This window comes from Caloenas nicobarica, chromosome 1 (genome assembly GCF_036013445.1).
Source record: "Caloenas nicobarica isolate bCalNic1 chromosome 1, bCalNic1.hap1, whole genome shotgun sequence".
Taxonomy (NCBI): Eukaryota; Metazoa; Chordata; class Aves; order Columbiformes; family Columbidae; genus Caloenas; species Caloenas nicobarica.
In genome coordinates this window covers 70,245,601-70,273,511 of record NC_088245.1, presented here as the reverse complement: position 1 = coordinate 70,273,511, position 27,911 = coordinate 70,245,601, and the positions used below count along the sequence as shown (strand labels likewise).

At 38.9% G+C, this 27,911-nt stretch overlaps 1 protein-coding gene across 1 annotated transcript; it reads left to right on the top strand.

Annotated features, from left to right (window-relative positions):
• The first annotated feature begins 86 nt into the window (after positions 1-86).
• SLC13A4 (solute carrier family 13 member 4) lies at positions 87-27,911 on the top strand. Its single transcript, XM_065640175.1, has 16 exons — positions 87-185; positions 8,210-8,338; positions 11,019-11,155; positions 11,699-11,880; positions 12,618-12,672; positions 14,293-14,332; positions 15,071-15,148; positions 16,577-16,767; positions 18,045-18,164; positions 20,977-21,078; positions 22,216-22,317; positions 23,068-23,195; positions 24,326-24,459; positions 25,302-25,463; positions 26,956-27,093; positions 27,774-27,911. The coding sequence occupies exons 1-16, from the start codon at positions 87-89 to the stop codon at positions 27,909-27,911; spliced, it is 1,935 nt and encodes a 644-aa protein (XP_065496247.1).

Here is a 27,911-nt window from a genome sequence, read left to right as displayed (position 1 = left end):
AAGGAGAACGTGGAGTGGAAGTTGGAGTATCTGAGGAACCAGAGAAGGAACCCAAGGAGAAGAAAGCCACCAGAAAATAAAGGAGTATGGCAATGATGAAGGACATTCTCCGGTCCAGAAATCTTTTGCTCGTTGTTCTCATTCCACTTCTGCTGCTTCCTCTGCCACTTTTATACCCCAGCAGTGTAAGTACATTTTCATTTTCTTTATAACAAAGCCTTGAGTCCAGTATATAGTTATACTGGATACACCTGCAGTGTACAAAAGAAATGCAAAGACCTAAACAAGCATTGCTCTTAGAAAAATCAAGGACTTAAACTTTGAAGGACTGGGAACGCCACTGAGAAGTCAACACAGTAAGGACCATAGCTACCCTGAGTTATGTTACAAGCAGAGCTGAAGAGCTAGGTGAAGCTAGTAAAAGCTAGTAAAAGCAGAAATATTGTCTCTCTTCTTTTTCTACAATAACGTGTGTGTGGAAGGAGGAACAGTACAAACACATCCACTAAAATTTTCTTTCAGGAGAGGTCTTTAAAAGGAATACTTTTAGTGTCATTAGTTTTATGCATGGAGGTACTGTCAATTTAGTGAGGGTTTATAGGGCACTAATTCAAGTGAGGAAGGAGCTAAGACTCAGTGACAGACATGTAGGACCATATATGGCATCCATTATTTTAAAGCAGCTATAGGCACCTCTACTGAAACATTGCAGCTCTGGCAGTGGCCAATAAATGATGGCTTAGAGACATACAAAACAATCCAAATGAGGGAAGAGTTTGTGCTTCACATGCAGACCAGGGAATGTGAGTGAATGCAGTTATTAATTCCTGATGTTACTTTGGAGCTACTGAGTGCCCTTGGCCATGTGGTTACCTCTTCTCTATACATTTATCTGCAATTGTAAACCATAAGATTATAATGTTTTCCTACCTTGCAGAGATGGTGATGTTTAACTTATCAAAATTTGCAATGAATCAAAACTTCTGCAGGTGGTACTTCTTTAATGCTAGACATAGATCCGGCCAAATAGTGCAGCAATTTCCATTCCTTCCTCCCTCTACCCTTCTAAAGATTAATTATTCCTTCTGGTACCAAGGGATTTATGAATACTACTACTTTATCAAATAGAAATGCAAAGGATTAGAAATCATATAGCAGTTTTCAAAAATAAAACTGTAGTATTTTTCTTGGAAGGAAAAACAGGATCCATAGAAAGGAAATGCTCCTGCACCACTGAACTGTATGTTGCACTTTGGGTGAGTTTTTCTGCTCTGAAGTTCAATGTATATCTCAGTTGTCCTCTTTTAGTAGTTGTCCATCTCTTCTCTATCACAACAGCAAATGACTGGTAACCATGCTCTTCTTCAGAGAACCAAAAGGTTCACCATTTCATAGAGGTTTGTTTTAAAAAAGGTTTTAATCTCTCTTGTGACACTGGAATGACAATGTAAGAACAAATACTCCCTGACATGCCCGTATGGCTCTGTAGCTTCGGCATGCTCTATGTCCCTTGAGAACCTCTCCTAGGAAACATGAGATTCACTGCACTAAAATTTGTCACTCGTGTTTGTTCCTTACTGGATTCAGAAGCACAGAAAGCAATAAGGAAACTCTTTAGTAACTCTTTCATATGGGTGTCAGAAGTTCAATGACAGTATTGCTGCAAGAATTGCTATTATATTAATACAGTACAAGCTCCTCTGCACTACTACTCTGCACCTTGCAGTGTTGCTTTACTGCATAGTGATAAAAAAAGCCATCAGATGATGTTTTGCATCCAGTTTATATATACATGAATGACCACAGATGGAAAAGTATAGTTGTGAACCTGACCCAGAATTGGACAAATGTTTGTAACGCTGTTAAGAAAACATCTACTCCAAATAAGCTCAGTTGACAATACGCTATTCAAGTGCTTTGGTGTAGTATGTACTTTATTACAACCCATTCACTATCTATACTTCTTAAACCTGAAGATTAAATTTGTTGCCTGCTGACTTGCTTATGTTTTCATTTATCAGACAATTATGTTAGATTTCTGTCTTATAGAGATCAGAATTACCAGGTGGTTTATATTTGCATTTCTTCAGGGAATCAGCTTGCAGCTTCTTTCGTGTTATCAGCACAAATCTGGAAATGTCAAAGGAGCATTACACATGTAGCGAGCGGCAAGAGTGGTCAAAGGCAGCATGAGGACTGAGAACTGTTTGTAGATATGGTTTATGGGAATAATGTTCACAGCTTCTTTTCTATTATATTGTGACAAGAAATGGTTGGGTAAAAAACAAACTGAATAAATTTTGCTTGAATTCTTCCCTTTCTGAAGTTTATACCTGAACTATGACTTGCACAGCAGGTTCAGGACATGCCTTTCAAGACATAACACATACAGAAAAAATATTTTGTGCTTTACAAATCATGAGTCTTTTTCATTCTGTTCTTATTTGTCTCATTGTTACCAGTGACATGTGAGCATTTTTACCCCCCCCTTTTTTTTCTTTCATTTTCATCCACCTTTTTTCACAAAGCCACTGGTGATACCATAAAGCATGCCACATGAATTCAGTCAGTTGTGGGCAGAGTTTCCTATGACCTCTGATCCTGTGGCCACACTGAACCCAATCAGGGAGACATGGATTAATCCTCAAAAGTCAGTAAGAGTTGCTGTAAGCTGTGAGACCTACAACTTCAGGTGATATTGACACCTTGACATACCAAATCAGCAGAATGGACCCTAAAGAGGGAGAGAGGAGAGTTTACAAATCATGGAAGGAGGGGCTGGCCACTTGGGAAGAATATAAGGCTGTTGTCAGAGGATGTAGGGAGGCAACTAGGAAAGCTAAGGCCTCCTTCGAGTTAAACCTGGCAAGAGGGGTCAAGGACAACAGAAAGAGCTTCTTCAAATACACGGCAGATAAAACTAACACCAGAGGCAATGTAGGCCCACTGATGAATGGGGTGGGTGCCCTGGTGACAGAACATACAGAGAAGGCAGAATTACTGAATGCCTTCTTTGTCTCTGTCTACTCTGCCGGAGGCTGTCCTGAGGAGCCCCGTACCCCTGAGGCCCCAGAGGAAGGCAAGGCAATGGAGGAGTTTGTCTTAGTTGAGGAGGACTGGGTTAGGGACCAGTTAAGCAATCTGGACATCCATAAACCCATGAGTCCAGATGGGATTCACCCGCGGGTGCTGAGGGAGCTGGCCGAGGTCATTGCTAGACCACTCTCCATCATCTTTGCCAAGTCTTGGGAAACGGGAGAGGTGCCTGAGGACTGGAGGAAAGCAAATGCCACTCCAGTCTTCAAAAAGGGAAAGGAGGACCCGGGCAACTATAGACTGGTCAGCCTCACCTCCATCCCTAGGAAAGTGATGGAACAACTTATCCTTGGTGCCATCTTAAGACATATCAAGGATTAAGGGGTCATTAGGGGCAGTCAACATGGCTTCACCAAGGGGAAGTCGTGCTTGACCAACCTCATAGCCTTTTATGAAGACATAACAAGGTGGATTGATGAAGGCAGAGCAGTGGATGTGGTCTACCTTGACTTCAGCAAAGCATTTGACACAGTCTCCCACAGCATCCTCACAGCTAAACTGAAGAAGTGTGGACTGGACGATCGGGTGGTGAGGTGGACCGCAAACTGGCTGAAGGAAAGAAGCCAGAGAGTTGTGATCAATGGGGCAGAGTCTGGTTGGAGGCCTGTATCTAGTGGAGTCCCTCAAGGGTCAGTACTGGGACCACTATTATTCAATATATTCATCAATGACTTGGATGAGGGAATTGAGTGTACTATCAGCAAGTTTGCTGATGACACCAAGCTGGGAGGAGTGGCTGACACGCCAGAGGGCTGTGCTGCCATCCAGCGAGATCTGGACAGGCTAGAGAGTTGGGCAGGGAAAAATTTAATGAAATATAATAAGGGAAAATGTAGAGTCTTACATCTGGGCAGGAACAACCCCAGGTTCCAGTATAGGTTGGGGAATGACCTATTAGAGAGCAGTGTAGGGGAAAGGGACCTGGGGGTCCTGGTGGACAGCAGGATGACCATGAGCCAGCACTGTGCCCTTGTGGCCAAGAAGGCCAATGGCATCCTGGGGTGTATTAGAAGGGGGGTGGTTAATAGGTCGAGAGAGGTTCTGCTTCCCCTCTACTCTGCCCTGGTGAGACCTCATCTGGAATATTGTGTCCAGTTCTGGGCCCCTCAGTTCAAGAAGGACAGGGAACTGCTGGAGAGAGTTCAGCGCAGGACAAAAAAGATGATTAAGGGAGTGGAGCATCTCCCTTATGAGGAAAGGCTGAGGGAGCTGGGTCTCTTTAGCTTGGAGAAGAGGAGACTGAGGGGTGACCTCATTAATGTTTATAAATATATGAAGGGTGGGTGTCACGAGGATGGAGCCAGGCTCTTCTCGGTGACAACCAATGATAAGACAAGGGGTAATGGGTTCAAGCTGGAACACAAGAGGTTCCACTTAAATTTGAGAAGAAACTTCTTCTCAGTGAGGGTGACAGAACACTGGAACAGGCTGCCCAGGGAGGTTGTGGAGTCTCCTTCTCTGGAGACATTCAAAACCCGCCTGGATGCCTTCCTGTGTAACCTCACCTGGGTGTTCCTGCTCTGGCAGGGGGATTGGACTAGATGATCTTTTGAGGTCCCGTCCAATCCCTAACATTCTGTGATTCTGTGTAAAGCACAGAACATGCTCTCAACAGCCATGGATGGCATACTTCCAGTCCCATTTGGTTTTATTTCCACAAGCTTAAGGGAGGGAATTGTAGTGTGAACCCATCAGCTCTTCTTCGCACAGCTTAAACACATGCCTGCATGCAAGATATGCAAAGCACATCCTCAAGTGGGCAACGTTCCAACATAGACTTTATTCTTTTTAATCACTGCGATGTCCTCTAATGTATTAGTTAAAACGTTTTTATGCATGACCCTTATTATTGAATTTTTATCCATGGCTTCCTTTCAGCTCTTCTTTTGTTTTTCCCTAAGGGACTGACTGAAGACACCTGCTAGTCCCTCCAAAATCATGTTTTCCTATTACCTACTTCAAGCCCTGAGGTGGGCTTAACAGTAATTTTGAGCTGTACAACAAGAAGTGAGAAGGATGAAACAGTTAAAATTATACAGCCACTACTTCAGTCCAGTACTTAGTAGCTCCAGTAACTATTAATTAAATAGATAAATTCAGTTCACTTAAATAGAAGAGATTAATACGGTTTCTCTTGGAAATGAGCTGGTTTAAAGCACTGAGAAAGTAAATAATGAAAATTGCTAAACAAGCTGATTAAGTTTTTAGTGGAGATTATCAAACTTGTTTTTTCTGGTACTTACTACCCACTTTTATACCATTTTAAAATGTGCTGTATTTTAGTTTTGTTTGTAAACTGATTACAGCATAGTTTGTCAGAAACACAAAGACTCAGTGCCCATCCCATCTAGGTTTTGGTAGAGATGCAACTCCCCTTTGTCCTATTCTATTTCCATTGTCATTCTACTTTCTTGCTACACACAGAGGAGCAATAGAAAATAACAATCTATGCTCAATGATATTAAAGAGAAGTATATTTTTGGAGTGAGAAAATCACTTGGAATCAGGCTAGGATTAAATTAATTTTATGAATTTTGGCAAAACACCTCTCTTGGATCTTATATCTGCACTGCTTTACAATAAAAATCAATGCTTTTTCATTAAAAGGCATTTTTATCCTCAGACAGTTGCTAGAGGTCATACAGAACCCATGCAAACATAGTAGTTTGTTAGCAGAAACTAATGGGTTAAAAAAAAAAAGTGTCAAATAGTCACTAGGTCACAAAAATGACCCTATGCTCTCCTCTGTGCAGAATATTAACCGTGAAGTATAATTTAGTTAACGGTGACCGAGCAGCAAGTTGGCTAATGTTCATAAGCCAATCCATCAGCTTTGTGACTCTCATCTACAATAGTTTTGTCTTCCTAGTAGAGATTACTAAAAATCTCAGATACCGTCATCTAACTTTTAAAATTATTTCAATTTTTAAGTGAAAATTATTTGTTTGTTTGTTTTCACTGAGTGATCACTTGAAGTTGTTAAAAACTGAACACCAATCTGGAGTTTCAAACAGCATAGCAATTCCATTTTATAAAATGCATGCTTTATAAACCATGAATATTAAAAAACAACCAAGCAAACAAACAAAACCCAACAACAAGAAAAAAACACCTCTCATTTCATCCATTCTAAGCCGCACTTCTCTAGCCTCTCTTATTTTTTTTTTTCTTGGTAGCAATGAAGGTACAACTGCAATACGACCTTTCATTGTAATATTTTGCTGAAGGACCTGATCATAAAGGACTAGTGAAACCTGTACTGGAGAGTTTAAAACTGAAACAACTCTTCTATAATAGTTAAAGAAGAGAAACAAATACGCACATTTCTGTGTAGTTCAGAGTGCTTGTCCATTCATAAAGTAACAATCCAGAGCTAAATTTCTGCAATAGCCTTCCAGATACCCTTTATAGTCTCTAAAGCAATTGGAGTTTATTTGATTCAAGGAAATTGCATTTGCCTGTTAACTTTTTCAGTTATTTTGGTGGCCCTGCTTGCTTGGATCAGAACTGTTTAATGCTACATTTTTTTTGTGAAATAGAAGTCAGAGCAAGGTCTGGCAGCTAATTTAAACCCAAGCTTCTGAGTAAGCTTGGCTGCAACTTTTAAGCAAGTAAAGGAAATGACACATAGCAACCTATCTTAACTTTTTCTCTGGGCTGTGCTCTGCCTTTTATTACAATTAGCTGTACTAGAAAAGAGGAACAGCTTGTTAAGGGTAATGTAAAATGAATGTGTATAAACATGAATTTATATACAAGCTATTGATTCATTCCATTGAACGCACATCCCTGTATAGCCTTACTTTAGACTTTGCTACCTCGGTAACAAAACTGATTGGAAAAAAAAAGAGTGTAATACATGTTCATTAGTTTGCACAGGGATCTGTGGGAATTGCTTGTGTGACTTCTTGAAACTGCCTCATTTGGGAGTCATCTGATCAGGAAACAAAAGTAATGAAATGATATTTTAACACACTCAGATAATGTTTGTGAACAGTGAATTTTCTAAACAATAGACGTTATGAGCTGTGAATCCATATGGCTCAATAAGTTCATATGGAACATCCAGTGAATATTGAAGAACAGGTAGATTTATAGCTGGTGTAAATCAATGTTGACCTACTAGCTTCCACAGAACCGTCAATTAGACTCAGTGCAGGAGCTGGCTTCAAAGGAGAGAAAAAGGAAAAGACACTTGTTGAGGGTAATTTCTGTAATTTTTAGCAGGAGATATTCCCAGATTTCTAAGCCTAACAAACTGAACCTAAGGAGAACTGCACTGAATGCCATAAATAAAGACATATCTATCTAAAAAATAGACCAGAAGATTTAATGGAGTAGCTGTGTTTTCCCGTAAAAATATTCATCAGGTAGCACCTTTCTCCATCACATACCAGCTCTCCATGAACACTCAGCACGATGTTATAATGGTTTTCTCTACCAGAACTTTAGAAAGCAGCAAATTTTATTAACCCTATTAACCCAAGACCTTTAAGTCCTTCAGGTCTGTGGTCTGCTTCCAAGGGTCTGTGGAAATTACCTGAGAAAATAAAATCAACTGACAAGAAAATGTAGGTTTGCACAGTGTTTATAAAAAGCAATCTTTCAGAGTATTTTCTAGTAGAGCCACAATGTAGCCTTGTCCATGTTATGGCAAACATGAACATTCTTATCTGCTCATGAAAACTGAAAGTTCCTGCTCTTGACCAATATTAGAGAGAAAACTGTGTAGAAATACCAGTTCTACAGGCCCAATCTGAGGAGTCATGGTTGAACGTTTGGTAAATATTGGATTATGAAAATCAAACAAATCCGTAAGTGCACTTGGAATCATTGTTTTGCTGATAAATATGTTTATCCTAATGCCTTGCTCTAGTTTATGTGTGACACCTTTCAATAGGATTATCTTCTGGAATTGGTCTTTCAGATGGTATCCTAGATTTCATACTCAAACAGCTGTACTTTAGGAAGTCCTAATGCAGTCCTTATTGATTTTTTTTTTTTTTTTTTAAGTCCAGGCACCCTCAGTCTGATGAGTCCTATGAACATATTCACAAGGCTTATACAACAGGTGGTGGGGCAGTAACACAACCTCTGTGGTTTCTCCCTACAGGAAGCCGCATGTGCCTACGTGCTGATTGTGACTGCTGTATACTGGGTCTCTGAAGCGGTACCTCTTGGTGCAGCAGCCTTGGTTCCTGCTTTCCTATACCCACTTTTTGGAGTCATGAAATCCAGTGAGGTCAGACCAGTGTTCACTTTTTCATCATTTAGTATTTCTATTCTCAGTTAATTATTTTAATAAAGCCAACCTTAGTTGAATAGCAAGACTAAGAGGTATGGGAGGAAGAAGTTTTCATCCTGTAATGTGTAACTTGGGCCAAGCAGCTCTTTCTTATACTGAAGACAGGTATAGGAAAGGTTGTATTAGCCAAGAGGGGTGTGCATCCTGTCAGCTACTTCATCGCAAACAATTCCCAAAACCTATTACATCAATGAATCCCACCTTTTCCCTCTTCCATAACCATGTAAACAGCAATTATGGGACAAAATGTAAAATTTCCTTCCAATTATATTTATTATAGATTGTGTATAAGGCAAGAGGCTACATATTCTAAAACCAGTTACCACTTATGGTATAAGACTAAATAATTTTGTTATTCAGATGAATGTCTAGTCTTTTTCCAAGCTGTAACCTTAGTGCCATGTTGTAGTCATGAGTTCTAGGCAAAGGAATAGCTGTACAAAAACATCTCTATGATCAGATATGAATTTGCTTACTTGAGAGTTTATTTTTTTTCTTATTCTCTTTCATGATATGCCAAGAACTTATTTTATTTCATCTACAGCTTTTTTACCCTTACTTTTTTCCTCTCTCTTTTTATTTATTTATTTATTTATTTATTTATTTATTTATTTATTTATTTATTTATTTTAAATTCTGGAGTGAGTGGGTATCACTCTTGATGTACAAGGACTAGAAATAAAGATAAGAATACAGAAGAATATATAGCAACCATAAAATTGCTGAGTTTCTAACAGAATCTAACAGTGGGCATAACCATAAATGGATGGAGTCAAGCATGAACCAAGAATTTTATGACCTCTCTTATTCCTCCCAGTGATGTAACAACTGTGTAATATAATCAGGTCCATCTCCATACCAATACAATTAAATATTTTCAAATTTTTTTTCCTAACATAAAGGTAAAGCAGTTATGTGTTTTCATTAAATAATTCTGTAGCATACTGGAGAAGGAAAATTTAAGGGCAGCCTGACAGAAATTCAGTGTAACATCAAATTAAATGACAGTGAGACTACTTCAGAGAATGTGTTATTTGCTTTAAGAACAGAAATAAAACCCTGTCTTTTAAAACAAACAACTCTCATCCTGCTGCAGTATTTCCAGTCTGCTGATCTGGAGTGCCAAAGAAACATAGGCCCCTTGCCTAGAAGTTTAAGCTACAAATAGCTCACAGGGGCTTAAGAACATGAGTCATTGTGTCATATATGTGTACGTGTGTATTAATAAGAATATTATTATTCACTTGTTTCTCCAAAATGACTGTGAAAGGAATGAAGGAGAACAACAGATTCTTTGTGTTGCTGGCTTGATAGATTCCTTTCATTCAGTTCAAAATCTTCTTTTAACAAGGTAGCAGGAAAATAAAGAAAGTTAATGAGAAAGAAACCAGTGGAAGAAAGCCAGAAAAGTGATATTTAAAAGTTCTGGCACACAACTATGATAGCCAAGTCTATTTAGGTCACTATGGGATTTGTTAAATAAATATAAAGACTTAACTTGGTGCAGCTTTCACAAAATAACATTAGTGTCGTTCTTCCACTTCTACATAGGAGTGTCAATATAACTGAGGACAATAGAAAAAATACTGCTTTTACTGATTCTAATTGTTTTAAAATGCTGGCACCTACATTTGGTTAAAGGGATGGTTTTAAACTGAAGAAAAAATATTTTTGGAAAAATGTTCCAGCAATAGCTTGGAAAGGATTGCATCAGAATGAAATGAAAAATTTAGCTAGACTCCAAGCATCTGTTTATAACTTTTATTTTCACCTATTTTGTTTGCTTTCATGAGAGAGAGCACACACGCAGATGCGTGTGTGTGCAAATGCTTTGGTTTGCTTCATTTGTTACTTTTGCAGTCACTTCACGGAACAACTTCTTGTATCTTAGCAAGCCACACGTTCAAGAATTCTGATTTGGAGGACCATGTGTGGTCTCTGTTTTTTTTTCCTGAGCCAGCTGATGTTTTTTCTCACCTCCTTTAAATTAAAGTTCTCTTTTTTTGAAACTTTGCCCTATTTTCCTGATGCAATGGAGATGGATTTCCATTGTAAAAAGTTTTGGCACAGGGTTTGTGGATCATTACAGCAATATCCCAACCTTTCTTAATTACATGCAGAGAGTATGTCCCAAAGGACTTTTCCTGAAGCTGTAGGTTCTAGGGATGCCACATTATGCCCAACAGTTGAACAAGACATAAGAACTACAAATAAGATAGACAATGACATCTCCAGAATGAAAAAGCAGATGAAGCACATGAATTAGCTGTCTTCAGTGCAGGGCTTTGTCTGTGGCCACTTCAGTCTGGGCCTAACTGTGTGTGATTAACTGCAGGCAGGGAACATCCCGTTCAAAGAAGCAAAATTTCTCTTAATCTCTTCAAAGCTGAGAAACCTACTAACAAGTGGCTATAGAGACTTGTTATTTGTAAACACAACATGAAAGAGATTAAAGAGAACAGTTTGACTCATGAATTCTTCATTTTCTCCAGCTCCCTGTCATTCTTTCTCTAGGGGAAAAAAATCCACAGTACCATATTTCTTCTCATGCAGCATGCTCTCTGTGTAGGGTAGGTGGTTAAGAAAACTGATTATTTCCCCCTTTCCTTTAACACAGGTGGCTGCCGAATATTTCAAGAACACAACTTTGCTCCTCATGGGTGTGATTTGTGTGGCAGCTTCTGTAGAAAAGTGGAACCTCCACAAGCGAATCGCATTGCGTATGGTCATGATGGCTGGAGCAAAGCCAGGCATGTGAGTGAACCTTTGACTTTGGCTGACAGGAGCAGCTTGAAAGAGCAAATAACAACTCTGATTTTCCCATCCATGGGCAGAAGCCAGCTTGGTTTGGGTCTCTTTTTCCTGTCTACTTTTCCTTTCAGAGTTTGAAAGCTTGCAGATTTTCTCATCCTCTTTCTGACACCTCCTGTTCCTTGGCTTGTTGTCCCTTTGTTTTCTATTTTTTACTGATGCTGATTTTAGTGTCGCTATTCCTTTATTGCCTGTTGTTTAGCAAATACAAAATGAAGCTTAAATCCTGACTATGCTGAACATTGCTGTTTCTCACATCACATGCTGATTTCCACATGGGGCAGCAAATGGCTTCTCATGGTACATTGTCGTATGACAGTTCTCAGCACAAGGCAGCACTTTATCTACACATAGCATGGTATTTTGGCACCCACGAAAAGAAGAATACCCTGTGTAGTTATCAGTTGACTAATGAAAATGTTAGGCAAGGAGGCCTTTAATATTTCTGAAAGTTCCTCAGGAAGGTTTTCCTGTGTTGTATTCCAGGTTGCTTCTTTGCTTTATGTGTTGTACCACAGTGCTCTCCATGTGGCTTTCCAACACATCCACCACAGCCATGGTGATGCCAATCGTGGAGGCAGTGCTCCAGGAGCTAGTGAATGCTGAGGAGGAGCATGAGGTCATCAGTACTGCAGGCAGCACCATTATTGAAGAAAAGGAGCCAATAGGTATTTGTCAATATTGGCCATTTTTTTCCTCATTTGTTTGTCAGTGACTAGACTCATTGATACACATTATTCAAACTCTGTTGAGGTCAGAGCAGTCTGACTTGTACTGCCAAAGATGCTGGTCCATACTCTTTCCTTTTGTACTCTGATATTTTTTCAAAAAATGAAAGAAGGTTTCAATATGTGATGGGACAACTGGGGTTGGGAAACTATTTATGTTGAATTAGGGCATGTACTAGAGTTTGTGTGTCACAAACTCTTAGGTCGGAGGATTTTACAGAAACCTCTGAGAAGAAATATACAAGAGGCCCCAAAGTGTGCTCTGTGACAATCCCACACTTGCCCTTTCTATTCCTGCCCTTCCAGGCTGCCCAGGTCAGAGCAGATGCCAAAAAAAAAAAAAAAAAAAAAAGAATTAAGAGCTCTAAGGTACATTTTGTTAATTCCTTCTTAGAAAGAAAGAATTTGAGAAGAAAATAATCTCTCTTTCAATTCACAGATTCCGGGCTGAAAATGATGTCATATAACCTTGCCTATTATACATGATAGTTGTTTAATTGCCAGAGGCATGTGATTAGGACAGTATGACACAATAAAATGATGCATAAGGGTCACAGAGTACCTGAGAGGGTTCAGACAAGCTTTTGTTTGCAGTAGGTTCTCCATGTTCAGCGGTGTAGCCCAGGGGCTCAGCTCAGTTCTTACTCTAAGGTCTGTTTTCTCTTCTTTCGTTGCAGGTCTCAGCAAAAAGCATGGCCAACCTTCACTGGAGCTTATCTTCATCAATGAGGAGTAAGAATGATCCCTGTACATCACGACTGGAGATTTGAGCCCTACACAGGTTGCAATGAGATGAACCAAGGAGTAGAGCCAGGAAACGCAAACGGAAGCTTATAAGTGAATGTTTTTGATATGACTGACAAGGAAGGGTTATATGAGAAATGAGATTAATGTAACAGTCTGGATCTCACTAAAGCTTCCCAGGATTCATTCGTTTTTTAACACTATGCCCATTTTAGAGAGAAGGAAAATGTTTCTCAGGGTTTGAAAGATCTTATTTTGAAGCCTGTGTTGATGCCCACAGATTTTTATTTCTGTTCCTCTGAAGGCACAGTAATGGAGAGGATCCAAGCACAATATGGAGTGCCCACAGGACATATACAGAGGGAAGACTCTTAGAGAGGATTCCTGAGGAAAGTCTGAACTTTCAAGAGTCAAGAATGGGTGGCAGAAGAAGGGAGAACAAACAAAACCCACCCCTCCTCCTCCCCCAAAAAACCTTAAAATATTTATTTCAATAGAGACAAAGTTCTTCAGAAGTTTGAAACTCTAACAGTTTCAACCAGGTCTCTATTTAGGGTAAAATCTAGTCAGGTGGAAAGGGCAGATCAAGGAAAGGACTACTTTGCCAAATTATCAAATTAACCAGCAGTTCAAGATACAATGGAAAATATTCAAAGTTATTGTCCTAAAACTATGTTATAGGCTAAATCCTGAGGAGCATCTTCTTACAAGGTGTGAGAATAAATTGCACAGTCCCTTCTTGAGCTCCTTCTGTACTATTCATAAGTGTTCAAAATCAAAGAGAAACAATTTCTTGCTACACTTAAAACAATTTACTTTAAAACAAACATTGTCATTCAAACAGCACATGTTGATGATTTGAAATTAACTTGCAAAATACTTTTCTCATTAGTCTACAGACTAATGGGTTCACCAATATTCCCTCTGTTGTCATCTCTTTTTATTCCAGCCATATTTTCTATGCAATATAGAATCAAATTTTCAGTTTGGCATTGTGCTATTAATCCCTTTAAGCCTCTTGAAGAGTATGTGTGGGATATTTCATAACAGAGCTATTATTAAAATAGTATTACTGAATAAGAGCTTGAAACTTAGTGGTAAAATAAAAGTAGCACATCTTCTGGAATTAGATCTGTATTCAATGTCAAAGCAAAAGTTCAGTGGTATATTTGCATGGTCCACATGCCGAACAGGACAGATTTTAGAAAAGGTTTTAATGTGGTAGAGATAGGTGCTCTGAAACAGTATTGGAGAGGTTAGTGGGAGAAGAACTTCAGTAGAATGGGACAGTGGTAGCGCTGGATTGTCTGGTGATTCACTCCACTGTGAATGGAGTCCATTCGTAGAATGGGGTGTATACTACCCAGAATATATACTTTTTCTTGTATGGAGGTGGAACACCATTGCTACAAATCTAGAGGTAGAACTGTGAAGCATAATGACAACTCTTATGTATCTGGCCAAGATGCCACATAAGAGGTGCTAATAAATAGTATTCTTCACCGTTTCAGTAGGCACTAGTTGCCCCTCCTACCCATGGTGTATGCCTTTTGAGGAAGGTGGGTGAACAGGCATTTTTAAAGTATATTTTCCTTTCTTTGTTTTTAGTGCTACTACTACTGACTTGAGCTCCTTGATGCACCCTAAGGTATCGTCAGAGGTAGTATCTTCCGAGCTATGCTGTCTTCTAATGTAGGAACTATCAGAGCAGTGTCCACAGAGCTCTGCAATGAACTGCTGCTTCCTTTATTTCAAAAAAAGTAATGGTTGTTGGCAGAGAGTATGTATCGCAGAATGTCCTGCTTTGTATTTAACCTGTCAGCCCAAATCAGATTGGGGAATGTTAGCTCTGTAGTGTTTGTTATACTTATTGCTGGAGATCCTGAAATCCCGTCAGCAAGTTAACAATTACATATGGTTTCTAGCAAGTTCAGATATGATCTTTTATTGTTCAGGTATTGCTAACTTCTTCAAGCTGAGGCACCTCAGTTACTAGAACAACCTACACATATCACAAAGTCATAGCCTCTAGCAAGGGATCTACTAGATTCTATTACATGGCAGAGGGACAAGACCTAATCTTACTATAAGATGACTTTTAAGATCACTTCAAAATCAGGTTGTTGGTTTCTTTTATTTTTTTTTCCAGTCTAAAGTTTACAGGTAAAATTTTAGTGTTTGGGTTTTTGTTTGTTTGAGGTTTTCTTGTGTTGTCGTGGGTTTTGTTGTTGTTGGTTTGATTTTGTTTTTATGTTTTGTTTGGTTTTGGTTTTTTGGTTTTTTTTATCCCCAAATCCCATGACCTTTACCAAGCATCATCAATTCTAATCTAAGTGCCCCTACTAACAGAAGAAAGGCTAATCCCAAGGCATTTGCCTCCCTACAGAGTATGAACGGTGTGCACATGATAGCCAACCCTATTGAAACGATGAATTCTAAGAGCAATGGGCAACACCTACCTCAGGTAAGGAGATATTAGACCCAGCGGTTGAGGGAAAAGACAGATGTGAACATCACCTGTTTCCCACTGGTTCATATTTGTTCCTTATAAGCTGTATTACAGGGAATTGTGCTCCATCATTTTACAGCAGTCATGGTTTGGGCCTTTGTTAGTTCTTACTCCCATTTAGATGACCCCAGCACACATATTTTCAGAAGACCCTCCCCCAAAGGCTAGAACTATTCATTTGGCTTTACATTCAGGGATATGATCATGTTTTCCTTCTTATTTGGCGGTTCTACCTTCTTTGTTTTTGCAAAACCTCCTTGGAAAATAGCCCAACCCCAAAATAACAATCCCTGACACACAATATCCTACTCAGAACTAAACTAGCATCAGGCATGGACCACGTAATTGTTCAGCCAGTTCATTAGGTAGTCTTAGTATCCACCTACTTTTTGTTTTCCCAAATATTCACCCTCAAAATCCTCCATTACATCAGTCCATAGTAGTATTTCTACTTGTCTTAAGTGGACCTAAGAATGTGATTTCTGTTTGGACTACAATTACATAGTACCTTAATGGTATAAATTGATGTCCAGGAAAGATTAGGCTAAAATCAACACACAAGAATTTGTATTTGCAGTTCAAAAGAATCTGAGTGTATCTTTTCAAAAAAGGCTAATGTGCTGCTCCTGATGCTTAGTTTCCTCTTATACCCATTCCCCATAGGTATTCAGTGGTTATTTTTTAACAAATATACTCACTTCACTTTTAACCTATGGGGATTTTAGCCAGGGTACCCTCAGGGTGATGATGAACATATAGCATTTCTCATTTTACTACATAAACCCAAATCCAAATGAACAAATTCAACAAATCTGAACCTCTTGCTGTCTTTTTCTTGATTCTAACATGGAGACTTTCCTGTCACTACTAGGAAACTGCTTTTAGAGAAATATTTTTCTGCAGCTTTTTCTTCCATATTCCGATTGCACAGACTTTTTCAAGCTGTTTCTGAGATCCCTAGCACTCTATTCCTAGTTAGAGGCCCTGACCCAGTATACGTGCAAAAAAATTCCAGCAAGTATTTGGTGGCTACTCATAAGCCTCAAAGATTATGGATTCCTACTGCTGCAGTGCTGGCATCCTGCCCCTGCAGACCACAAAGGCTTTCAGTATCCCGCTGAGATTCCAGTCAGAACTGGAGCTGGCCCAGACCATAGCCAGAAGTCCTATTACTGTTTGTCCTACATTTCTGCCACAGTCCAGGCAATTTCAGGCCCCTGGACAGATTTCTCATTCTGATGCCAGTTAACCCTGTGAAGAAAAAACTGCCCCCTCTTACACAAAATTGTTGTTTCTCTGGAGCCAGTATCACCATAGCATTAGAGCAAGTTGGGCTGCTGTTCTGATCACGTGCTTTCTTTGGTTGAATGTATCCCCTCACAGACTCAGATATTGGTCCTGCCTCCTAAGCCCTCAGAACTTGAACTGAGCACTAAATACCAGTATCAGACCAGACATGACCATATGATCTGTAAATGCCTCTCACTGAGTATCTCCTACGCTGCAACCATTGGAGGACTGACAACCATCATAGGGACCTCCACAAGCCTCATATTCTTAGAGCACTTCAACAAGTAAGTGATATTGTGGTTGTGTGAGAATGGCGTTGGGGTCATTATCATCTCTGTGGCTTTCCCCATGGGATATTTACTACCTCAAGGAACCCTTGTAAGACAGTATCTCTGAGGGCAATTTTTTCTCCTCCTCTAATGTTATTACTAATCATTAATGGTTGAAAGGGGGAGCTTCAGTCAGTACATATCTGTGTCTTTCTCCCATGCAAACCAAAAATTCCTCATAATTTAAGTTTCTTCAGCAACTTCTTTTGATTTTATAAACTTATTATCATGAAGGCAGCAGGCACCCTGGAAAGGTAAAAAGCCATGAAGATAGAACGAAGACGACAAGGAGAAATACTCAAATACTCACAAAAGAAGAAATCTCATAAAATCAGCTTTAAGTTGTTCTATGGATTCTTAGAAAGCAACTTCTTATGGTGAACCTAGAGGTATCACTAGAGGTATTTGGGCTGCTCAACATGTAGTGCAAAAATAAACTTGTAAACACAGCCTTACACTTTTGCTTCAGAGAAGATGGGAAGCAGCTCTCTGATTGGCTAAGTGTTTATTATATATGTCCAGAGCTCTCAAAGACATGAATGTTACCTCTGTCAAAAGACTGACGGTACTTCTCATGCACAGATATGTCCAAGCTCAAATCTGATTCTGATCAGCTACTGCTGCCACTGCTGCCATGGTATCCTTCATTTCTCTCTCTGAAATGATGGCAGGAAAGAAAACTAATTTCTGAAACCATCCTTTACTCGACAATTTGGGTTTTACAGAATTTCCAAAGATCTTGCTTTTATGACAGTTCCATCAAATGCACACATCAGACATCTTTGCCAGAGCCCAGCAGACTACAGTAATTATTTGCGTGGTCCACAATAAAGCATGCAAAGAGATTCTGTGTGAAATCATTCTTAAGTCTGCCGACACTAGAAAGAGCTTTAAGAAAAACAACAGGTAGGGCGAAAATTTCCCTCCTGGTAATTGTAAGGGTTTTTGAAGCAGGTTAAACAATCCAGACCATCTGGTCTTATAGACATAAAGTGCTATATGGCTCATCTTTCGGTCAGATGTGGTCAATGATTGACATTCTTTAGGAACTGGTTTCACTATGCACACATAATGTAGCTGTTGCAAATACATACTGATGCAATTTTTCTATCGTGCCATGGCAAATATATGTACATATATATGTGTGTGCTTCTGTGTGTATCAGAGGTGTCTGCCCTTTTACTGTTCTAACTTCTTGTGCATCATTTTTTTTTTTTTTTTTCCCTTTACAGCCACTATCCAAATGCTGAAGTGGTAAATTTTGGAACCTGGTTTTTGTTCAGTTTCCCTGTCTCCCTCATCATGTTGGTCCTGACTTGGTTCTGGATGCATTGGCTGTTCTTGGGCTGCAAGTGAGTGCAGGTTGTTCAACACACATGGATTACAAAAGTAGGGCATCTGTGGCTCGTCAAGAATATGTCTCATAAAGATGTTTCCAGTTGCAAATGACAAAAACTAAGGCACAACCTCCTTCTTCTTGCCAGAACAGTTACCAGGGGAAATCTTATTGTTTAGCTGCGTGGCATAGGCAGACAGCAGTGTACAGTATTGCTGCCTGAGAGTGAAGTGCCTAGGTATTGCTGATGGAAAGCCTCACTGTGCTTTCAATTGATTTACACTCATGACCATCAGGATCCTGTTGTGAACCAAAAATCTTGTTAAAAATCCTTTTGGGAAAGTATAGCTTAAAAGATGAATAGAAAAATAACTGCAGGTGAACAAGTTACTTTTCAGATCTACTCCCAGCTCAACGAAATTAATGTAAGACCAGTTAAAATTGAAGGTAAACAGACTCCATATGTATTTCTCTTTAAAGTGGAAAGAACTCTCAGCCTAAGAGACAAATACCTTTTGATACCTGTAAGTCCCTTAGCCCCAAACTAAGAACAAGGCTCAGTCTCCTAGTTCATTTGTACCCCATATTCGCTTTGCAGAGGCACTCAGCCAAGTTAATGAAAATTTGCTAAAAGTGTGCATTTAGAGTGGATTAGTTAATCTGCATTAAATTGTGGTGCAGACACATTTACTCAGAATTAAGGTGGTCTTAATTCAATTTAGTTTACTCCTAAAAGTAAGGTGAACTGACATCACTGATTGATTTCACCTAAGACAATGAATAAAATGATAATGACTTCTGCTTGCTGCTGACCTTGACTAGATGTGAAGAGGTAATTTAGAGGTGAATAGCTCCATGTTCTTCTCTCAGTCAGTCTCCTGAGCCTTGTAGTTCCAAATTAAAAGGCTAAAACAATTCTATTTTTTTTAATCTTGAGAGGAAACAGGCCCTAACATGACCCTCAATTGCTTTTTTTGTTAATAAATGAAATTCCACATTGCATCCAAGACCTCATGCTGTTTATTGTTTTTCTGAGTAATACCAGAGACTGAAGCATTATCAACTTTTTGAGAAGTACTTGTTGATTCCAAACCTCCTTAGTCTCTGATTCCTGTTCACTGTAGTTCATAAAAGAACATGTTATGTTAGGAGCTTGGCTACAATACTCTGCCTTCACATCCTCCTAAGCCTAAAAACACTTGTAACATGTTGAAACAGCTGCTGAATGCCTGTACATAAATGTTTACTGAATTCCCGTAATGTTCATGTTCTTTTCTTAGGAAACCTAGTGTCATCAATCTGTTCTTACTTGGCCCAGACGGAATAACATGTCAGACTTGCTTTTGAGGGTCTAGACTAGGTCAAAAGGGAAGGATAATGGACCCACCAAGCAATTTTGCCAACAAAGCAGAGCTAAGATTAGAATTGTTGCTACAGCACTGGCCATTATAAACCAAATAGCTCTTCTCTTCTAGCAGCTACATTAGTGCTGCTGGATTTTACTGGAGTCTAACAGCAGGCTTTTCAAGGAAATTTAAATACTGATCAGTGCAGAGCAGTGCTAAGTATGCTAAAAATAAGTGTCATATAGATGCCCATTTAGAAGTGAAATGAAAAGCCTGTTTAAGAATTTTTGTTAAGCAGACAGGGCCTGACTGCATCTTGAGCTACGCAAATTCCTTTGATAAACTGGCCATAAGCAGAGGAGGAGAAAAAAGAGATTGTAGTCCATGGTTTGGCCAGTACTATGGCATAGATATCTAGCAAGGTACCAAATGAGGTATTAAAATAGCAGGAACTATAGAAGCAGGCCGTTGTGCTCTCATGGTACTTCAGTCACTGAAGTGCCTGCTGCTGCAGCCTATCTTATGCTGGCTTAGCTGCAGAGCTTTCTCAACCCACCCCACATACCTCTGTGGGACAGCTGGAGTAGAAAAGCAGAAATCTGTGGCTCAAAGTACAGCAAAGTAATGCTACTGGGAAGAAGAAAAGGAAAAGGTTAAAGTGAATTGCACATATCTTAATTTCAATGAGGAATGTCCAGGTTTTGTTATAGTATGAAGGCAATCTGAATAAACCAAGAACTTCACCTAATGTTCATATAAATGTATAGCAGGTTTAAATGTATTCAGCTATGAAATGTGCTTGTGGTTATGTGTCCCTGGCAGAAATACAGGCATTTTTCACCAGGACAAAATGCTAGGCTGATTGCCTTGGCCTTTGTGGCAGAGGCAATTTGGTGCCACACTGATTGTGCCTGGTTTAGAAACAGCTGTTGTTAGTAGAAGTAGACAGGTCATGAAAGCTATTGGGATCCTCAGCACAGCTTTCCTCCATTACTTAGAGTGAATCTTGAATATTCAAGTCAAACCTGGGCTCAAAATCCAGACTGGTTCCCACATGTGTTAGATACCCCTGATCTGACTGCAAAGCATACAGTTCCCCTGTGAAAAAAAATCTATTGATAGCTGGCCTCTGTCACAGAAAAATCTGGCCAGTGCCAGCTGTTTGAGGAAGCCTACATGAAGGGATTCCAGCCACAGCTTGGGATGGCTCAGCGGTGCCAGTGAGGATTAGTCACAGCACTCTGGGGACCTTCCTACTGCGTCTAGAATTGATTCTCAGAAGACCTGGAAATTAGACTATGCAAAGATCACATGCAGTAATTTCCTTTCCCATTGCCATCAGGTCTTGCCCTAGTCACATCTTCTCCCAGCATCCACTGGTGAAAGGAATTCTCAGTTTGCCTCACTGTTTTTATTTTTTACTTTTTTTTTTTTTTTTCCACTTGGTGTCCCTGTCTAATTTTACTGCATTATCTGCCTCAGTTTTAAGGAGACCTGTTCTGTGAGCAAGAAGAAGAAGACTAAACGTGAAGAAATGTCAGAGAGAAGAATTCAAGAAGAATATAAGAAACTGGGAAATGTTAGGTAAAATGGAGCGGCCTTCCTCAGTAATATACCTCTCTAGGGTGGACCATCCTCTCATATTGCCCTCCATGTTGCCTTTGGCTCATTTTTCTTAACCTGTCAGCTTTTTCTCTTCTTTTCCAGGATAGGACTAAAACTAAATGCAAAAATGAACTAAAATCAAAGACTTTGTTACAAGCATGCATTTATTTACTCATTTATTTATTTTTAAGGAAAAATGAAATAAAAGGAAAGATTCACATTTATACCAGGGTCTGAAGGACGTCTGAGTCAAGGTTTCTGTCTACCTTTGGACTAAATCATTAAAGGACCTCCCTTCCAAATTCAGGAGTATGCTTATTTTGGTGGACAGTTTACTGTTGGCAAAGACTTTGCAGCAACCTCCCATGTCATGAGATGTCCAGCCCTCTCAGTTGTCCATGATCTTTTTTTTTTATGGTGGCAAGAAATCTCTCTTCAAAAGAGCATTTTGCCAGATTTTCATTTTTCGAAAGGGACGACACCTCATAAAATCCATTCTTCCCACAAGATTTTTGTGTTGTTCAACTGAAATTTTCACAGATCAACTTGCTGATTACGATCAACTCTGAATCTAGATGGTTGTTCAGACTGTACTTAAAAATGAAAGCGTACTTAATTTAAATCTATCCTAAATTAAAACTCAAAATCCTCAGGTCACCTTTAAACTTATATTTATTTCATGTGCTTAAAATATTTGTGCTTATCTAAACTGTAATTTGCTCTTATGCTTTCTACATTTTTAAAAAATGCATTATAAAGTGTTTACAGTGGAATAGTAACATGAGCTTCACCTTGTTACCACATTAATCAGATAATAATGTAAATACAAAATAAGTATTTATAAATATTTTCCTTCAGGTCTTGCTCAGGAATGACTGAATTGCAAATATGGACTGGTATTTTTAGCCTGTTCTTTAATGGGTTTAGATGGTTCTCAGCTGGGAGCTAAATGTAGAATTCTTTAATTCAAACTGATCTTCCTTTTTGTTTTCTGTCTACTTTTTATCCTTTTTGTTGGAGCAAATTTCTACTTTTTTACCTCAGGAATTTTCTCTTGGGTTTTCTGACACACCTTGGATCGAATTCCTCTTTTTTTTCTTTTGTTTTTGTTTCTAGCTATCCTGAGATGGTGACTGGATTTTTCTTCATTCTGATGACCTTGCTTTGGTTTACTCGTGAGCCTGGCTTTGTACCAGGATGGTCTTCTTTTTTTGAGAAGTAAGTGAAATTCCCTAAACAACTGCAGAGAAATATGGCCTTGTATCTTCTGACTTTCTGTAATAATTTTGGCCATAAGGCATCATTGGCCACTTTTTAAAAGGTGGTGAAAAATGAAGCCTTTATTCAAAAATTAGAATCAAATATTACACAGAATGGTGACTGAAGCAAATAATTTTTCTTTAATTTTAAATAATGTTGAAACAAATTATATTAAAAGTAACTATGACACATAATGTATAAGTGATTTGAACCTAAATTTTCTTTAAGTTTCTGCTGCATCAAATTATTTTATTTTTTCCTCCTAATTTTGACAGAAAAACAATTTCTAACACTGGGATTTCCTGAGGATCTCTGGGGTTCAGCACTCCTTAAAATACTTTTTCAGACTGAGTTTTAAATATTTAATTTGAAATCAACCTACAGTTCATTTCTAAAGAACCACTTGTATTTGGCTTTCCCCAGTATGTGTTTACTGTTTCTTGCTTCTAGTAAATAAACTATTTTTCTGTACCTCTGAGTTAATAGATTTGTAAACCAAAAGAGATTTCTTTTTTTCACTGGAATGTTCAAAATTGTCGAGCAGTGATTGAAGTTGGTTTAATAAATGGCAAAAAAATCAAACCTGTATCCTTGATGCGCAGACATTTCTCTAGTGGACTGTTAGTAAGATTTCTGATGTGGAAATACAACTTCAACTACAATAATTTACTTGGAGCCATGTACCTTAACACTTTATTTCTTTCCTAGGAAAGGTTACCGGACTGATGCCACTGTCTCTGTATTTCTTGGTTTTCTCCTTTTCCTCATTCCAGCAAAAAAGCCATGTTTTGGAAAAAGGGAAAAAGGCAAGGAGGATGCAGCAAGAAAGAGATCTGGTATGTTTTCCAGTGCCTTTAATGACACTTTTCTGTTCTCTGTAAAACTTTCCAAGAAGAAATTTTTACTGTGGAAGGTCAGGATTCAGTTTCTTCTCTGATACCAGCCCCTTCTACATCATAGCCCCGGGGTTTTTTGTTGATTTAATTTGTATTGTCTCATCCAGCAGATTACAAACAGATTTTGTATCTGAGGCCACCATTTCCTCTATGTTTACAGAGTTATCAAAATTTAAGACTGAGTTTTAGGAAACGTTGAGATGGAGTTACATATGGAGAAGTATAATGCAGATGTTTGCAAAATCGCTTGACGAAAAGCTCTAGTAAATAATTTGGTCATCACTTATACAGCAGAAATCACTGGCCAAGTAAACATAAAAGAGGTCAGTAAAGGTCAGGCAAAGTTCCAATTTTGGGCAATGCTTCTTTCACAGTCTTCTTGATAATAACTATCATTGTCATTTCACATTCGCTTTTGGCTAGCACTGAGAGGTATTGATCAGTTTGCTGTGCCAGGCTTTCAGCTGTCACATATGAAAATACAATTGCCTGCATAGGGTCTTATGTAACGATTACAAATGTATATAGTTATGGGGTTTTTTTTAATACTGATGTATATGCAGCATTTAGGAAAAATGCTGCTCTGTAACTCCTACTTCAAGAAAATATTCAGGCATCTGAAAAAATAATGACTGCATATAAAATCTAGGGACAAAAATGCACTTAATCAAGCTTCACAGTTTACTGGAGAAAGAAAATGTTCTTCTTTGAGGAAATAATCCCGTTGTAGCTTCATTTTTGTAGTCTACAGATAATTTGCACATGCATATACACAACAGAGCCCATGATCCCTCAAAAATCTATAGAACAAAACACAGGTGTATATAACTATTCCCATCAACAGAGCAGCCAAGGGGAAATCAGGGAATTTGGGATTAATATGCTACATTTTCTGAGGCCAAGCTAACCAGAGAAATAGGCTACATACTTTTTCTTCACCTCTCTCACAGATGGTACTCACAATAACTCCCATGGATATTACATTGTTCCTATTAGCATGGAAAACATGAAGATCTTTGCAAAAAAGACCAGTGCAATATGGGTCAGAAACTTGCTTTGTTTTGATATAGGAAATGACAATGAAAAGTCAACAGAAGTTAACACACTGGATCCCATCATTACCTGGAAGGACTTCCAGAAGACCATGCCCTGGGAGATTGTAGTGTTGGTTGGAGGGGGTTATGCCTTAGCAGCTGGATGCAAGGTACTGATTTAGATTTTATCTTCCTTCCTAAATATGTATATATGCATATATATATATGTATATACGAACCTGGACTTTTATCCCTTTGTATGCTCCCCAGTTTGGAATTACAATGTTGATACTTTCAGGTTTGTATATATAACCTAGCCCTTACTCCCTACACTCAATGGAGAGCTATCTAGCTAACAAGAAGATGGTTAGGGCTCACGTCAATTGTGTAAGGATAGGTATCTACTGACATTTCAGATGTTTTAGAATATCTAGTTGTTTCCACAAGACTGGCAGACATGACACAGGATCTGAGGGAGACCTCACACTTTCTCTACTAGCAGCTAACCAGACAGAGGGGGAACATCTCAGCTGCCACTGGATGCTCCTATTTAGGCAACTGAGTCAAGCTCCTTGCGCTGATTGGAAAAAATCATGCTCCAGGCTCTGCTGACTATATCCACACTCAGTATACTTTCTGAATACACATCTAGGTCTTCTATGGAGTCCTATATGTAGACAACTAAATTTGCGTATTTCAATTTTAAAATTAATTCTACCCAGTCTGTGCAATCCTTTATCACCAAATTGCAATGCTCCACATGCTAAAGAAAGAGGGAATATCAGTCTTGGTGACTATTCATTTTATTAACTGCCAAATGGATCTCTTTGTTAGTATGGACAACTGTTTATTAGGCACTGCACTGAAATCCAATTTACTGAACAAAAGGAAATGCAATAACTATTGACCTAAACTTTGTTTATTTGCTGGTGGGATTCTCATACTGCCCCAAAGAGAATGTGTTTTATGAACTAAGTACTTAGTCACTCTTGTGCTTCTGTCCTTTCCCCAGACCTCTGGCCTCTCTACATGGATTGGACGCCAAATGCTGTCCCTGAGCAGCCTTCCCTACTGGGCTGTAAATCTGCTGGCCTGCATTTTGGTGTCCCTGGTAACAGAGTTTGTTAGTAATCCAGCAACCATAACCATCTTTCTGCCTATTTTATGCAGCATGGTGAGGAAAAACAATGACATTTTTAGCCTTTTGTTTCCTAACGGGATCATGGAAATGTTTCAATATGTCAGGGTATTGGCACTCTTGATAGCACGAAACCCAGCCTCTGTTCCCAAGATACTGTTCTGCAGTCTTGGGTTTAGGAAAATTAATAAACTCGGGCAGCCAAAAGTGTATTTTAGCACCGAGAAATTTATTCAATACCTCTTGAACAAAGTAAAAACACAGCTTCTGTGCTGAGGGATCCATAGTCTAAGAAAAGGTGATGGTGCAATCAAGAAGATAGGTGAAGTCCACATAAAGCTTGAGATACTCTTATAAATGTTATTTTAAATGTGTTCATTTGTTAGTAGTCACCCACTCATTATTTGTAAGAAAAGGCTGTAGTAGTGAATTTTACATCAGACTAAAATGTGTTCCAGGGGGTGATCTGGTAAGTGTACTATCATCCGACAAGGAAAGCAGAGATATTAGTAAGGGACAGAAAAAAATCAAGAGATTGGTGACAAAGGCAGAGGAAAGAGATACGGATTTCATTCTGTATTGGAATAGCAGTTACAGAGAACTGTCATTTCTTTTCTTTTAAATAATACGTAGCTTTTCCTACCAAGAATGCAGGTCATTAACCATGTTTCCCTATTATAACAATTCCATAGGATTGTCCCAAACTGCACTCTGTGAACAGCTCTGAAATAATACAAAGATATGGACAGATGAAAATAAATAATTATGTTTGTGTGGTTTTGGAGTTCGAATTTACATCTGCTCCATGTGGAAACAGACTCCTCTAAAGAGAAATTTAGAGCAGTAATCTACTTTTAGTAGTCTGAACTGCCATTTTAAGGCAGTCTTTCTTTTTTGACTGTAAAAGTAACCTGGAGACACTTCCATCTCCAAAATGAACTTAGCCTTGTGAATATCCTTCCCTTTCCCTCTAACATAAAACCAGACCATAGTACTGTAAAAGAAAATGCAAAATTTCACCACCACTGAAGGCTACAGTGGAAGAACAATTCTTTAGACCACTGTAAATAGTATTCATCACTGCCTTCTTGCCACGTGAGTTTGGACCACGAGAAACAAGTTTTCTTAACCACTGTTCAGAAGGACATTACATAATAGTCTCAGTATCTTCAGCAACAGGAAGAAGTGAGTTCTTCATGGCAACCTGTTGTGACCTCTCTTGGCTGAAGACTAAATTGACAGTCAGTGTTAAGATCCAGAAGACACAACACAGAATGACACAGAGAACAAGTGGGAGAAAGAGCAAAGGTGGCCTAATAGTAGCAATCTCCACCATCTTTCAGTGTGAAATGTCTCAAGAGAAATCCATGGAGGACAACTAGCTCCAAATTATAGCACTATTCTCCTAAAAAACCAACCAACCTAAAAACCACCACAACAAATAAAACAGAGAGGGTCCTTGCATCCTACTTGTAAGCAGTGGCTTTTATTGGTTAAGTGAAACACCTCTCTCCCTCTCTCCTTCCAGTCAGAAACCCTGCTTATCAATCCTTTATACACCCTGATTCCTGTCACCATGTGTATCTCATTTGCGGTGATGCTGCCAGTGGGTAACCCACCAAATGCCATTGTCTTCAGTTATGGGCACTGCCAGATTAAAGATATGGTGAGTCTTGAGAACAACTATATTCTCCCATGCTTCATGAGACTTCAATACCTTGTCCCCACATCCAGCTAATAATAATAATAATAATAGTAGTAGTAATAATAATAATAATAATAATAATAATGTTACTGGTGCTAATATAAAGTCATGCTGATCTGCACTGCTGTTATGCAACCAATCTGTCAGGTTAAGAACACCCACACATCTGCTGTAGGATACACACATTTCTCATCTTTAATTTTATGAATGTAACTGTTTAAAGAGGTACCAAAGAACAGGACTACACAATCCTTTGCATCGACCTGTTAAGCACAGGAGAGCATGAGAAAGTAGATTTATCACATAGCTCCACAGTAAGTCATATAGTTATCCCCCTGCTATATGTGGTATAAAACCCCATTCTGATTATGTGATTGAGAAGTTTAAGCGACAAACTGAGCAATTTTCCAATGAGATACATCAGCTTCTGACTATCACTTCTGAATACTCCTACAATGTATACTCTAATATCTATTACTCTGTGGGTTTTTTGGCTTTAGAAATCAGTATACATAATTTATCACTATATATGTAAGTCAGTATACATACATACACACACCCTATTCCCTTTTTTGTTACCATGTTAACTATTTTTGGTCAAGTTGTCATTGATCTTGCTCTGTTGCGTTCTGCTTTTGTAGGTAAAAGCTGGCCTGGGTGTAAACCTGATTGGTCTGGCTGTTGTCATGGTGGCAATCAACACTTGGGGAATTAGACTCTTCCAGCTGAACACTTTTCCAGAATGGGCAGCAGTTGGTAACGTCACTCGCCAAACATAA